Source organism: Salvelinus fontinalis, chromosome 7, assembly GCF_029448725.1.
Source record: "Salvelinus fontinalis isolate EN_2023a chromosome 7, ASM2944872v1, whole genome shotgun sequence".
Classification (NCBI taxonomy): Eukaryota; Metazoa; Chordata; class Actinopteri; order Salmoniformes; family Salmonidae; genus Salvelinus; species Salvelinus fontinalis.
Genome location: NC_074671.1, coordinates 20830841 through 20848017, shown reverse-complemented (window position 1 = coordinate 20848017; position 17177 = coordinate 20830841). Strand labels below are relative to the sequence as shown.

The window sequence follows — 17177 nt, the reverse complement described above, 5'->3', positions numbered from 1 at the left end:
TTCCTTTATGATCCGGGATAGTTTGTAAGCCCTGACACATCCGACAAGCGTTATCAACCTTTAGTCAAATGAATACTAGAATTGGTGTATAAACTCAATACATTAAGCAATATCTTTAAGAATTATTAACTGCTGCATTCAAAGATAACCAATCTACAGCACTAGACTAAACTTGTGTCATCCGTGTGGTATTGCGGGATAAACATGGTAATCTTATTTACAATGATGGCCTAACCCGGCCAAACCCTAACAACGCTGGGGTTGTTTCCCAATCATGGCCGGTTGTGATACAGCCTGGAATCAAACCAGGGTTTGTAGTGATGCCTCTAGCACTGAGATGCAGTGCATTAGACCGCTGCGCCACTCAGGAGCCCTGATTGCACATAAAGGAAGATAGGACACAAATCAAGCACTCTATCATGTAGGAACTATCTGTCATCCTGTGAACCCCGTTCATTGCTGCTCGCAGCTATCTTTTAAAGTGCTTTGATTTGATTTAATCCTTTTCTTTAAGTTCGATTTTTGGTTGAAATGGAGATGTGAATCCATCATATCAATTGTTAATTTGTAGACAAAGTTAATTTAAAGCCAGACTAAGTCAGTGGCACACATGGAATTATCCAAGCAGAAAATACATCTGGTGATATTTGGTTGTGTTGATAACCAAACACAATATCCAGTTTGTTTGCAAATAAATATTTTTTTAACCTTTATTTAACTAGGCAAGTCCGTTAAGAACAAATTCTTATTTACAATGACAGCCTACCAGGAAACGTTAACTTGTTGCGTTAACTTGTTGAGGGGAAAAACAATAGATTTTCACCTTGGGGATTTGATCCAGCAACCTTTCAGTTACTGGCCCAACGCTCTACACACTAGGCTACCTGCATGTTGCGTTCATGTCTTCACCTCAACCAAAAATCAAGTTAAAGAAAACAACGGAAAAAAAAAAGTTTGATTTACTCTTATTCTTTAACTTGTATTTTTGGTTGAGATGGACTCCAACATATAAATTATTCATTCACTTTAAGATTCCATTTGAAATCGACAAAAGCTTGAAACCTTATATACAGTTGAAGTTGGAGGTTTACATACACCTTAGCCAAATACTTTTAAACTCAGTTTTTCACAATTCCTGACATTTAATCCTAGTAACAATTCCCTGTATTGGGTCAGTTAGGATCAGCACTTTATTTTAAGAATGTGAAATGTCAGAATAATAGTAGAGAGAATGATTTATTTCAGCTTTTATTTCTTTCATCACATTTGCAGTGGGTCCGAAGTTTACATACACTCAATTTGTATTTGGTAGCATTGCCTTTAAATTGTTTAACTTGGGTCAAACATTTTGGGGAGCCTTCCACAAGCTTCCCACAATAAGTTGGGGAAATTTTGGCCCTTTCCTCCTGACAGAAATTGTGTAACTGAGTCAGGTTTGTAGGCCTCCTTGCTCGCACACACTTTTTCAGTTCTGCCCACAGATTTTCTATAGGATTGAGGTCAGGGTTTTGTGGCCACTCCAATACCTTGACTTTGTTGTCCTTAAGCCATTTTGCCACAACTTTAGAAGTATGCTTGAGGTCATTTTCCATCTGGAAGACCCATTTGCAACCAAGCTTTAACTTCCTGGCTGATGTCTTGAGATGTTGCTTCAATATATCCCAATCATTTTCCTTCCTCATGATGCCATCTATTTTGTTAAGTGCACCAGTCCCTCCTGCAGCAAAGCACCCTCACAACATGATGCTGCCACCCCCGTGCTTCACAGTTGGGATGGTGTTCTTCAGCTTGCAAGCCTCACCATTTTTCCTCCAAACATAACAATGGTCATCATGGCCAAACAGTTCTATTTTTGTTTCATCAGACCAGAGGACAATTCTCCAAAATGTACGATCTTTATCCCAATGTGCAGTTGCAAACTGTAGTCTGGCTTTCTTATGGCGGTTTTGGAGCAATGGCTTCTTCCTTGCTGAGCGGCCTTTCAGGTTATGTCGATATAGGACTCGTTTTACTGTGGATATAGATACTTTTGTACATGTTTCCTCCAGCATTTTCACAAGGTCCTTTGCTGTTGTTCTGGGATTGATTTGCATTTTTCGCACCAAAGTATGTTCATCTCTAGGAGACAGAGCGCATCTCCTTCCTGAGACGTATGATGTGTGGTCCCATGGTGTTGCATACTATTGTTTGTACAGATGAACGTGGTACCTTCAGGTGTTTGGAAATTGCTCCCAAGGATGAACCAGACTTGTGGAGGTCTACAATTATTTTTCTGAGGTCTTGGCTGATTTCTTCTGATTTTCCCATGATGTCAAGCAAAGAGGCACTGAGTTTGAAGGTAGGCCTTGAAATACATCCACAGGTACACCTCCAAGTGACTCAAATGATGTCAATTAGCCTATCAGAAGCTTCTAAATCCATGACATCATTTTCGGGAATTTTACAAGCTGTTTAACGGCACAGTCAACTTAGTGTATGTAAACTTCTGACAAACTGGAATTGTGATACAGTGAATTATAAGTGAAATAATCTGTCTGTAAACAATTGTTGGAAACATTACTTGTACATTCATGCACAAAGTACATGTCCTAACTGACTTGCCAAATCTATAGTTTGTCAACAAGAAATTTGTGAAGTGGTTGAAGAACGAGTTTTAATGACTCCAACCTAAGTGTATGTAAACTTCCGACTTCAACTGTATGTATTTTCAAAGTTTAGTTGAAACCTGGGTTGATTTGAAACAATAGCTGTTGATGACTTGCAAATGCTATATGCTGTAGGTCTAAATAGTATAATTGATGATATGTGACTTATAAAGTATGGTTAAATTTTATTTGCTCTGTTAAACCTTCCCTTTGGAATGACTTCGAGCGCAACAGTGAATCTATTTACATAGCTAATGAGAGACTTCTCAATAATCATTCTCGCGATAGCACATTGGTAGTAGTCAGTGACAAATATCAAAGGCAAGCAGGAGTAGCCTTCGTTACAAACATGGATGGGAGAATGAAGGGATAGCTGTCGATAGATCAACTCTTCAGTAGGAGGTGCTGCCCAGCTTACCTTTATTTCTGATAGTGGATATAACATTGAAGATCTGACATTTTTTCAAAGGTACAAATGAATCAAATGCTACACAAGGTTTGTCTATGTTGAAAATTGGTTACCATGATGATATAATCCTGTGGTCGAAATGTTATCCTCAAAAACAACAGTTTCAGACCTTGGAACTATGAGATTCTATCTGACATTTTGGTAGAAAATGAGTTATTCACATAGAGTTGCTCTTTAGGATGTCCTTCACATGTGATATATGTCAAATTTGTGAAAAATTCCATAAAAAAACATGTAAATAAAACAATCGGAAAATTCTATCTGTGTAAACACATTTGAACTTGACGCTATAAGATTCTATCTGCAATCCAATCATACAATGTTGGGTTGTCAATAAAAATGTACTGAATGTAAGGCGATTGTACCTCTTGAGTCATGAAAGAGGAAGACATCACAAAACAGTTCTAAGATCTGGCAAGCAGCATACTACCCTGCATCCCACTGCTGGCTTGCTGCTGAGCAGGGTTGGTTGTGGTCAGTCCCTGGATGGGAGACCAGATGCTGCTGTAAGTGGTGTTGGAGGGCCAGTAGGAGGCACAGACATTGCCCTGTGTAGAGTGCTGTCTTTCGGATGGGATGTTAAACAGGTGTCCTGACTCGCTGTGGTCACTAAAAGATCCCATGTGTTCCCGAGAGGTGCAGTGGTCTAAGGCACTGCCTCTCAGTGCTAGAGGTGTCACTACAGACCCTGGTTCGATCCCGGGAATTATCACAACAGGCCTTGATTGGGAGTCCCATAGGGCGGCGCACAATTGGCCCAATGTCGTCCGGCTTAGGATTTGGCCAGGGTAGGCTGTCATTGTGAAGTAAGAATTTGTTCTTAACTGACTTGCCTAGTTAAATAAAGGTTAAATAAATAAAATAAATAAGAGTAGGGATGTTAACCTTGGGGTCCTGTCTAAATTCCCAATCTGGCCCTCATGGCCACCTAATCATCCCCAGTTTCCAATTTACTCATTCATTCCTCTACTGTCTGCTGTTGTTGCTGTAAATTAGAATATGTTCTCTGTCAATTTACCTTGGAAAATAGTAATCTCAAAACCATACATTTTGCAGATAGAACCTTATAGTCCCAAATCTTTGATTATTCATATCATAGGTTCTGGTCCTCACAACTTTTGAGATACACAGCGTCTCTGTGGTACACACACACACACTTAAGCTCTTTATGGTAACAACTAATAAATACAGGTGCCTTAGGCCCATTGGAGAGGAATTGCTGTTTTTGTCTTGTTCCATGTCAATTCGAAAACCTTCATGGAAGAAGTATTTCACTACATTTACAAACATACCAGATTGTATTGATAACTAGCAGGTAGTTTACTGACTTTGGGTGTCAGAGACCAGAAAAATATATCAGTTTACTCATCCAGAGCTAAGCTTTAGCAATGTTGCTAGTTCTCCATCGGATATAGTGTATTTGTCATTTTAGTGAACTATCGCTTTAACAAATGTGTGATGAACATGAATTCATATATTTGATAATGTGATTAGAAAGAAGGGTTTATTTAATCATTAAATGTTTGTACTTTTTTATTGAAATTGAAGTCATTGTAAAATTCTGTGCCAGATAGAACCTTATGGCTGAACCCAGATAGAACCTTATGGCTGAACCCAGATAGAACCTTATGGCTGATCCCAGATAGAACCTTATGGCTGATCCCAGATAGAACCTTATGGCTGAACCCAGATAGAACCTTATGGCTGAACCCAGATTGAACCTTATGGCTGAACCCAGATTGACATTTCAGAACCACGAGGTTCTATCTGTGTTTGCACCGCTCCCAATAAATGTACAATTTACAAATGTCTCAGTATTTTGATAATCTGCACTTTAGGTACCTTTAAAGGTGAGGACCTTACTGGGTTATGAAAGAAGAATTCACTACAAAGCAGTTCTGAGATCTGAAAACTTTGATGCTCAAGTTCTCAGAACTATGCTTTGTGCAGATAAAACTTTATAGTCCCAAAGTCATGAGATGACGTTGCTGTCTTTTTGCAAATCCAATGAGTTTTCCACATCAAAATACGTTGACAAATGACGTTGAAACAACATTGATTCAACCAGTTTGTGGCCAGTGCGTAGGGAATATCTGACCCGGCCATAATATGAAAGAGGTGATAACAATATGTTCATGTGTTGTCGGTGCATCGGTATGACATTTTACTGGAACAGTTAAACCCAAGGTGTCACAGACGACAGAGAACTATAATGTCATATTTGCATTGATATATGACCAAGACGATGGGTTCGAAAGTAGTAGCCTATATGGTTGCTAGGATACAATATAGCAAACAATTCAATAAAAAGCAGGATTAAGTCAACAATAATATTTACCCGGTGCAGCGGGAACTCGTGTGAATTGATATGAGGTTGAGTTAACATTGTTTTGTAGAAAACATGAATTCAAACCAGCGCTCCCCTGCAGCGCTTAAAGAAATATAGTGCTCTCAGAAAGGATTCACACCCATTTACTTTGTCCACATTTTGTTGAATGGAGTAAAAATTGAGTAAAAATGTGCTTAACAAATTGCATAATAAGTTGAATGGACTCATTCCGTGTTCAATAACAGTTGTTAACAAGATTTTTGAATAACTACCCCGTCTCTGTACCCACACATACAACTATCTGTAAGCTCCCTCGATCAAGTAGTGCATTTTAAGCATAGATTCAACCAAAAAGACCAGGGAGGTTTTTCAATGCCTCACAAAGAAGGGCACCGATTGGTAGATGTGTAAAAAAAAAAAAAAAAAAACAGATGCTGAATATCCCTTTGAGCATGGTGAAGGTTTTGAATGGTGTATCAATACACCCAGTCACTACAAAGATACAGGCGTCCTTACTAATTCAGTTGACGGAGAGGAAGGGAACCACTCAGGGATTTTACCATGAGGCCAATAATGATTTTAAAACAACAACATTGTAGTTACTCCACAAGGCTAGCCTAAATGACAGAGTGAAAAGAAGGAAGCCTGTACAGAATGAAAAATATTCCAAAACATACGTCCTGTTCGCAACAAGGAACTTAAGTAATACTGCAAAATATGTGGCAAAGAAATGACATTTTTGTCCTGAATACAAAGCGTTATGTTTGTGGCCAATCCAACATAACTGAGTACCACTCTTCATATTTTCAATTATGGTTGTGGCTGCATCATGTTATGGGTATGCTTATCATCGGCAAGGACTAGGGAGTTTTTTTGGGGATAAAATGAAACGAAATAAGCAAAATCCTAGAGGAAAACCTGGTTCAGTCTGCTTTCCAACAGACACTGGGAGACAAATTCACCTTTCAGCAAGGCCAAATCTACACTGGAATTGCTTACCAAGACGACATTGAATGGCCTAGTTACAGTTATGACTTAAATTTGCTTGAAAATCTATGGCAAGACTTGAAAATGGTTGTCTAGCAATGATCAACAATCAACTTGACAGAGCTTGAAGAATTGTAAAAATAATAATAGCCAAATATTGTACAATCCAGGTGTAACTTAGAGATTTACCCAAAAAGACTCACATCTGTAATCTCCGCCAAAGCTGCTTCTACAAATTATTGACTCAAGGGTGAGAATACTTATGTAAATGAGACATTTCTGTATTTCATTTTTAATACATTTCCAAACATTTCTAAAAACATGTTTTCCCTTTGTCATTATGGGGTATAGTGTGTAGATGGGTGAGAGAGAAAAATATATTTAATCCATTTTGAATTCAGGCTGTAACACCACAAAATGTGGAAAAATCAAGGGGTATGGATACTTTCTGAAGGACTGTATGACATGGACTTTTCCCCCGAAGTCCAGCACCGCTGATTGACTGAATAGGGCCTTGTGTATATAGAATTATTCTTCCCCGTTTCAAAGGCCTACTAAAAAGGTGCCTGGAGGATGCAAAGCGGCTCCCAATTCCTTAAACCTCCCCAGTATTATTAAAGATTCAATCTATCAGGCAGTCGGGCAGAAAGTATGTTCTCCCAACCGGGATTAGGAGAAGGACAAGGAGAACTGGAGAAGGCATTATTTCACAAGACAGGCCAGGCCAAATAAACACACTCCCATATGAGTTTCAGGACAGATTTTTATTAAAATTGCAAAGCTTCATAGCTTCTCACAAGGATGAGGAAGCTGTCTCAACGAATGTGGAAGAATGTTAAAATGATTTCCTCAAGACTACACACACACACACACACACACACACACACACACACACACACACACACACACACACACACACACACACACACACACACACACACACACACACACACACACACACACACACACACACACACACACACACACACACATCAGAATCAGACAGAGCATGATCATTTCGTGTTTGCATTGATATATGAGCATATGGCTGCTAGGACACACACATACACAAACACACACGTTCCTGCCACCGCCCTACGTAAAGTATATAATGTGACAAGTCTCCTTGACGACAGCTGTCACATAAGTCATGGAAGGATGAAAGATGACTCTGTCATCATGTGGTGTTCCTCGTTGACATTGCGGAAGAAGCAATATATCGGACACCATTTTCCCCTGTTAGAATGGTTTAGATGGGAGGGATGGTGTGTGGCGTGGTGTGTTTATCTCTGTTCTGATGGTGATGGTGTTACCTAGGAGGTGAACTGTCGTTAAGGACAGACGGGCAATTTCTCCTAGCTAATGGTCTCTCCCCTACCAGATAAGCTGTCATAGAGGACACATGGATGATTAGTGAAATTATGACTGTTGTGTGGGTTGCTGGAGATCCTTTACTATCTCTCTCTCTCTGTCTCTCTCTCTCTTCCTCTCAGCCTCCAAGTGGATGATGTATTGGCAGCGGTCTCAGCTGATTTCCACCTTCTGCTGAGGAGAGATGGATTGGACAGCCTGGTGGGAGAGAGCCAGATGTGTTTGTGTGTGTGTGTGTGTGTGTTTACCACAAAAACGCTGTGTATCTCAGTCCTTCTCTGCTGTGGAAAACATGCAAACTGCATATGAAGATATATACATTCATCCTCGGTCATTAACTGCCATTACCAAAGAAAGGATATTCAAAGAAACATCTCTTTAGTAAGCGTTTAAGTAATACATATAGCCAAACATTCTTAAAAACAACTAACTACATTGAACTAAACAACAATATCCAGCATCAATTATTTAAGAATGTCACAATTCTCTGATTCTGAGAACTAACTATCAGTTAAAGAATTGGTTGTGTCTCCCTGTCAACCATGCCCTTGGGACTTTGTAGCTGTGGTATCTTATCAATAAAAGGCCGGAGGCTGATACTGTCTCCAAAGGAGAACAAGGAACGTACTGCATCTCCAGAGAATGTCATACCACCGAAATAATTGCATTTATCATAGCAACGGATCATTGATTGGCAGCCCTTTCTCCTTTTGTTCTCCTTAGCAGATGAATGTGGACAACAGGGTGCATAGGAGGCCTTTAATAAACATCTATAACAGGTCTTCTCATTCCTCCTGACAAAGGAAACGTTGGCTCTGGCGAAAGAACGGACGAATACTTATTGACAAGCTGAAAAAGAACAGATGACTGGCTTTTCTTTCTACTGCTGCCATGGCAAGTCTGTCTGGTCGTCACAAACCACTTGAAAGAAGAATGATTACTGACTCAATCTAAAGGATATGCTGATGATGACGTCCAAGCTATACAGCAGAATATCTTCTCTTTTATACTTCATCCAATACACTTTTTCACTTTCTTTTTTCCTTTTGGACCTTTTTTCATCGTCTAAGACACCCGCAAAATTATAAAATATCATCAGTAAATCAGATTTACCTGATTAATGATATTTATGATATTAGATATATATTTATTCCATTGTGTTAGAGAATAAAAAAATATCATAAACACAAATATTCTTTAAGGTGACAACCAGACAGTAGGAAGAAAGGAAGTTACTTATTCTTGTCAATAAGTATTCATCAGACGGCTGATTGAGAACCATTTTTCTATTGATGTGTATAGTTTTTGTAATTACATGGCTCATCTTTAATAAAGAGACCTTGGTGTCAGCATGACTCCCTGTTAAGACAAAGGTTAAATAAAATCAACGTTGCACATGATGGAGTGTTGTTGAGTGTTTTGTCGCCACTGCAGAAATAAGGACCAAATCAAGCTGAAAATGGAGTAAGAAACTGGCTGATTAATCTTCCACTGGGTGGGCACAGACGTCCGTTCAACGTCTAGTTTTGATTTACATTTGGTTTAGTCGTCAAATAACATGAATTCAATGTGAAATCAATAAAAAAAAAATCACCATATCATTGGATTTAGGTTTAAATTTGGGTGAAATTCCCTTAAAATGATGACTTGGTTCAAATCCAATCAGTTTTCCACGTTGATTCAATGTCATAACATTGAATTTTATGATTGAAATTCGTGGAAACAACATTAATTTAACCAGTTTTTGCCCAGTGGGCTATTATTTTTTCAAGACTCTCATGGCATAGCTCCAAGATATAACCTGGTTTACTATAAACTTCATTATAAACTGGGTTGTTCGAGCCCTGAATGCTGATTGGCTGAAAGCCATGGTATATCAGACCGTATACCACGGGTATGACAAAACATTTATTTGGACTGTTCTAATTACGTTGGTAAAATGTTTATGATAGCAATAAGGCACCTCAGGGGTTTATGGTATATGGCTAATATACCACGGCTAAGGGCTGTAATCCAGGCCCTTCGCGTTGCGTTGTGCTAAAGAATCCTTAGCCATGGTATATTGGCCAAATACCACACCCCCTCGGGCCTTATTGGTTAAATATATCATATCAATATAATAAAATAACGCTCAACAGTGACAACAGGAATAAAATACCAGTTGAAGTATTCTTTTCCGGAAATCAAGTCATCAAGTAGACGGCGGACGTAAAGGTAACGTAAAGGTAATGGCGGACTGAACGAAGTTATGTAGAGCACCTCAAGATAAAACATAATATTCGAAATATCTGCTAAATTAGACTAAAATATTAGCACTAAATAATCTGGTGGGTGATAACCTTCAATCTGGATAATAACACAAAACAAATCCTAAGACTAGAGACATTTATCGACAAATATTACGAAAACAAGCAACACCCAAACATGACGGAGAGTAAGACAGGGGAACCGATTCAAAAACGAAAACGTGACTCCTCAACCGACACTGATGATCTAATATTCTCACCACCAGCAATGGTAAAGGTCGAAACCGATCTGTTAAAATCAATAAATGACAAACTGGGTATACTTGAATTAGTTAGTAAAGATATAAAAGAGTTGAAGGCAAGCCTAGAGATGAGTACTGAAAAAGCTGCGGCTTTGGAGAAGGAAACACACGCGCTAAAAGGGACAGTCAATAAGATTGAAACCGAAATGAATGAATTTAAAAAGGAGAACAACGTTCTGAAGGAATGCTTACTGGACATACAAACTAGATCCATGAGAGAGAATTTGGTACTTACAGGTATCCAAGAGAAAGAAGGAGAGGTTCCCGAATCTGTAGTTAGAGAGTTCCTTTTTGCAACGCTTCAGATTCCACGCGAAGTTATCGATAAGATCCAACTTGAACGTGTATACCGCCTCGGACAGAGAGGGCAGAGGTACGAACGCCCGATTGTTGCCAAATTTGCTTCATTTAAAGATAAAATAATGGTTAAAAGCCTGGGTAAAAGACTTGCTGGGACCAAAATTGGCATGAATGATCAGTTTCGGAAAGAAATTGCAGAACGGCGCAAAGTTCTGTATCCAATTTTCAAAGAAAATAGATTAAAAGCGAAACGAGTAGCTCTCGTCGTTGATAAACTATATATTGATAACCAGTTGTTCAGAGACACAAAGATTACTCCATGGTTATTTTAAAAATTACAAAGTTCTCATAGATGAGGAAAATAAACACAATTCAAGCCCGGTTACTGATTGTAACAATACAATACAAAATATAGCTTTTCTATAAATCTTCACATATAACTAATTGAACACAAGCACTATTTCTACATAGTGAAGATAAAAACTAAGTAAACAGAAGGCACAGTATGTGTGGATGGTGTGGTGTGTGTTTATTTTTATTTGTTATGTTTGGAAAGTTGAGTGAGTGAGTAATGAAATAGTTGCATATCCCAGAGCCAGTGTATTGCTGTGGGCCGGGTATGAGAGGGCTTTCAATGTTGTTCAGATGATGGATATACTTTTATAATGAATTATACGTCTTATTTATTTATTGTCCTCATGGGGAACTACATTTTTAAAATAAATTATATCTAATTATTTATTGTCCTATTTTAATGGTACGGTCCATGGCCCTATACCCTAGACACCCACATGAATGGCCCAGATACTAAGGAGAAGTCCCTAACTGTTTTATATGCATGCTGTAAGCGGTCTGTATGCAGCCAAAATGAGGTCAGGGACCATGAGCAGCACTGCCCCCTCAAGATTCTGAGCCTGCTTGGCAGGGTTGGTCCTGCAAAGCCAAAGCCCCCTAAAGGGAGAGCATAATAAACAAGGAAATTCTCAAAGCTGCTAATGAGAACCTTGACGACCTTGTACCTAGCCGGTGGGGATTCCGGTGGGGTGCCCCACCCAGGCAGTGGCAGTGCTGGCAACACTAGCTGCAGTAACCCATGGGGAGGGGGTCACACTCGGACATTCAGAGAGGGGGTATATTATTGTGGCCCTGGTGGCACGAAACCAATCGGACTGCATGAAGATGCTTGGGAAAATGGTCAAAATGGATGACCGTATTATGGGTGTTTCAGGAAGAAGGTGTACATTTGACCACCATCATCTAGGATGTGACAATGGTAAATAAATCTCTACATTTATGCTCATTTTTTGCGCGGTCTTGCAGGCCTTCTCATGCAGCTGCAACTGCAAGTACATTTGTAAATCATGACCCATCTTGAGTTGGGCTCTGGGATGGTGCAATTGTTGAGAGGGTGAGCTTATGGTTGTGTGGGTGTAAGGGCTGAATGTGTGTGGGTGTATGTGTGTATCCCACAACTGTTGCGAAGGAAGAAGTAAAAGATGTTAGGGACTATAGAGGATGATTCACAGCAATATGTAATAAAAATTGAGGTGAGGGCGATGGAAATGCATTTGGCAATGGATCTGCTTCGGTTCGGTGGATGGTGCTGTGTGCACTTTTCGAAGGATGGATCCCAGTCGGTCCGGGGCTGTGCGATGCGGGGGGTCGGGGGTGGTCTGCCGGGCATTGGGATGACAACCCAACTCGAGATGGGGGCTTTTGGCGGGTGGAATAGTGGGGACCAATTGGAGGTTTGCTTAGTGGAGATGCAAATGTCATGGTACAACTATATAGACACTCAATCATTATGTTACTTTTTAATAGGACGTTTACAAACATATATTTTGATAAAAATAATTGAAAAGGTGTGTCTCATTATGGTAAGTGGTGAAATAAGTATAGCCAGTTACAATTGTAATGGCTTAGCAGATAATAAGAAAAGACGATCAGTATTTACCTGGCTAAAAGAGAAGGATTATAATATCTACTGTTTACAGGAAACCCATTCGACAGTTTTAGATGAAGTTTTGTGGAAAAAGAACTGGGGGGGCGAAATATATTTCTCCCATGGGCAAAGAAATTCAAAAGGGGTGATGGTTTTAATTAATTATAACTTTGATCCAAATGTGCAACTTGTCCAAACAGATCCTCAAGGTAGATGGATTATTTTAAATATGTTATTGGACAATAAACATATATGGCTTATTAACCTATATGGTCCGAATAATGATGATCCAAGCTTCTTTGACAATATATATAAGAATGTATCAACTCTACAAGCAACACTAGACTCTATTATTATAGTGGGAGATTTTAATACGGTCTTAAATACCTCTATGGACCGGAAAGGAAATCACACTACAAACTATCACCCTCAGGCACTTAAGGAAATCAGGAATGTCATGGATATATTGGAATTAGTGGATATATGGAGACTTAAATACCCTGACCTAGTGAGATATAAATGGCGGAGGCTTAATCAAGCTAGTCGCCTTGACTACTTTCTTATATCATTCTCTCTGGCACCAAAAGTTAAAAAGTGTTTGATAGGGGACAGAATGCGGTCGGACCATCACATAATTGGCATATATATTACTCTTACAGAATTTCCACGTGGGCGAGGATATTGGAAATTTAATCAAAGCCTACTAGATGATAAATTGTTTAGAACTAGGACAGAAGAATTTATAACTGACTTTTTTAGACATAACATAGGTACAGCAGATCCCCATATTGTATGGGACACTTTTAAGTGTGCCTTTAGAGGCCATACAATTCAGTACTCATCTATAAAACAAAAGCAATTTCGATCAAAAGAGTCCATTTTAACAAAGGTGTAACGGCTGTCGTCTTCCTCTTCCTCGGACGAGGAGAGGAGAGAAGGATCGGTGGACCAATACGCAGCAAGGTATGATGACATAATGTAATTTATTGAAACACAAAGACGAATACGAAAACACTTGGAAAATTACAAAATAAGAAAACGACGTAGACGAAACCTGAACATGAACTTACATAACTACACGTAGAACTCATGGACAGGAAAGACTACATCAAACGAAAGAACAGCCAAACAGTCCCGTATGGTACAGACACGGACGACACAGGAGACAATCACCCACAAACAAACAGTGAGAAACAACCTCCCTATGTATGTCTCTCAATCAGAGGAAAACGAAAACACCTGTCTCTGATTGAGAGCCATACAAGGTCAATTAACCCTTTAACCCAACATAGAAACACAACACATAGAAATGCCCACCCAGCTCACGCCCTGACCAAATAAACACATACAAAACAAGAGAAAACAGGTCAGGAACGTGACAAAAGGAAATTGAAGGACTAACAGTACAGTTAGATAACAATAAAAACGGTACCATAGAGGCACAGAATAAGTTAGAGGAAAAACAAAAAGAAATGGAGGAACTTATTCAAGAAAGATCCAGTGTAATATATTACAAAAATAAAGCGAACTGGATGGAATATGGGGAAAAATGCACCAAATTCTTTTTCAATCTTCAATATAGAAATGCTACCAAAAAAAACGTATTAAAACTTGTTACAAATGATGGAGTCACGCATGATTCACCAAATGATATTTTGAAAGAGGAAGTAAAGTACTTTAAGAATATATTTTCGTTTCAGGCTCCTCCATCTCCACTAACTGAAACTAATTGTATGGATTTTTTCCCTAATAATAATGTAAAATTAACATCTGTACAGAAAGACTCATGTGAAGGCCTAATTACAGAGGAGGAACTACTTGATGCAATTGGGGCCTTTAAGGATGGGAAAACTCCAGGACTGGATGGCATACCAGTGGAAGTATACAAACATTTTTTTGATATACTCAAAGGACCATTATTAGCTTGTTTTAACCACTCCTATATAAATGATAGATTATCAGACACGCAACAAGAAGGTGTGATATCATTATTACTGAAACAGGACCCAAGTGGTATATATAAAGATCCAGTCCATTTAAAAAATTGGAGACCTCTTACACTTCAGTGTTGTGATGCAAAAATCCTAGCAAAATGCTTGGCGCATAGAATAAAAAAAGTTTTGTCAGATATTATTCATCCTAATCAGACAGGTTTTTTACATGGACGATACATTGGAGATAATATAAGGCAAGTACTGGAAACAATAGAACACTATGAAATATCGGGGACACCAGTCCTGGTTTTCATAGCTGATTTTGAAAAGGCTTTTGATAAAGTACGACTGGAGTTTATATATAAATGCCTAGAATATTTCAATTTTGGGGAATCTCTTATAAAATGGGTAAAAATTATGTATAGTAACCCTAGGTGTAAAATAGTAAATAATGGCTACATCTCAGAAAGTTTTAAACTATCTAGAGGAGTAAAACAAGGTTGTCCACTATCGGCATATCTATTTATTATTGCAATTGAAATGTTAGCTGTTAAAATTAGATCAAACATTAATATTAAGGTGTCATTGTACGCTGATGATTCATGTTTTCTTTTAAAACCACAACTAGAATCTCTCCACGGCCTCTTAGAAGATCTAGATACATTTGCTATCCTCTCTGGATTAAAACCAAATTATGATAAATGTACCATATTACGTATTGGATCACTAAAAAATACACATTTTACATTGCCATGTAGTTTACCAATTAAATGGTCTGACGGAGATGTGGACATACTCGGTATACAAATCCCAAAAGAAAGAAATGATCTCACTCCAATACATTTTTATAGAAAGTTAGCAAAAATAGATAAGATCTTGCTACCATGGAAAGGAAAATACCTGTCTATTTGTGGGAAAATCACCCTGATTAACTCTTTAATCATATCACAGTTTACCTATTTGCTTATGGTTTTGCCTACACCTAGTGACCTGCTTTTTAAATTATATGAACAAAAAATATTCAATTTAATTTGGAACGGCAAGCCAGATAAAATTAAAAGGGCCTATTTATATAACGAATATGAATTCGGAGGGCAGAAATTATTAAATATTAAAGCATTAGACCTCTCACTAAAGGCATCAGTCATACAAAAGTTATACTTAAATCCAAACTGGTTCTCTAGTAGATTGGTACGAATGTCTCATCCTATGTTCAAGAAGGGCCTTTTTCCCTTTATTCAGATTACACCTGCTCACTTTCGGTTGCTTGAAAAGGAAATAATCTCCAAAATATCTTTATTTTTTAAACAAGCCTTAGAAAGTTGGTTGCAATTTCAGTTTAATCCACCTGAAAGGACGGAACAAATAGTACAACAAATAAATTCAAATATAGTAATTGATAAAAAAACTGTATTTATCGAAGAAATGTTTAAAAAAGGTATAATTTTTGTGAATGATATCATAAATAGGACTGGTGGAGTAATGTCACACATGCAGCTAACACAGACATATGGAAATGTCTGCTCTACCCAAAATTACAACCAATTAATTGCAGCATTACCACAAAAATGGAAGAGGCAGGTGGAAGGGGATAAAAGTAAGGAACTTGTATGTCGGCCTTATATTAAAGAACATAAATGGTTAAAGAAAAGTGTGATAAATAAAAACATATACCAATTTCATTTAAGGACCAAAAAACTTACAGCTGTGCCATATAAATTGCAAAATAGTTGGGAAGAGATTTTCGATGTACCCATTCCATGGCACATGGTTTATGAATTGATACGCAAAACAACGCCGGATTCAAAACTTCGAATTTTTCAATTTAAATTATTGTACAAAATTCTTGCAACTAATAGAATGTTATATATATGGGGGATACAATCTTCCCAGCTCTGTAGATTCTGCTGTGAGGAGGCAGAGTCATTAGACCATTTATTTTGGTATTGTCCGCATGTAGCTCGTTTTTGATCACAGGTCCAGGAATGGTTGAAGAATTGCAACATTTGCGTAGAACTAACGCTACAGATAGCAATACTGGGCGATTTGAAAAGCCATAGTCAATCAATCAATAATATAATAATTATTTTAGCAAAAATGTTTATTTTTAATTTACAATCCGTGGAAGCTATGAGAATGGGAAGATTCAAATCTTTTGTGAAGCATCACAGCACAGTTGAAAAATATATGGCAAATAAAAATCCGAAATGGATGATGTTGGAAGATAGATGGGAAAGGTTGAGTGGAGCTGAAGGGTGGGACTAATAACAAGATAAACAATGTAGGGCATACGGGATCTGTGAAATATGTATAGGTGCGGAGCTATTGTGAAATAGCACAGTTACAAGTGGAAATCAAACTGGATGGACAACAGAAATAGAGGAAGGACTAAGAACAAACAAGAGAGAACTATTATAAAGTAGACTGTGTCTGTAAAATGTGTATAAGATGTATAAATTGAAGGTAAAAACAGAAATGTTTATCAGTTTACTCCAATTGGGGGATCGGTGGTAGGGTTTGCGGGGAATAATAATAAAGGTATACTCTTTAAAAAAAAGTATGTATGTCTATGTAGGTATGTGTATGTATATATGTGTATATGTATGCATACGTGAATGGATATATATATTTACCCCAAAAAATATGGGGGAT

At 38.1% G+C, this 17177-nt stretch overlaps 1 protein-coding gene across 1 annotated transcript in view; it reads left to right on the top strand.

The window, feature by feature from the left end:
- xylb (xylulokinase homolog (H. influenzae)) overlaps nt 1–9201 on the top strand; it is a 133117-nt gene extending 123916 nt beyond the window's left edge. Inside the window, exon 19 of the mRNA XM_055928642.1 lies at nt 7924–9201. Coding sequence (XP_055784617.1) covers nt 7924–7938 — 15 coding nt within the window. The 3' untranslated portion in view covers nt 7939–9201. The remainder of the gene's footprint in view (nt 1–7923) is intronic.
- The last annotated feature ends 7976 nt before the right edge of the window (nt 9202–17177 follow it).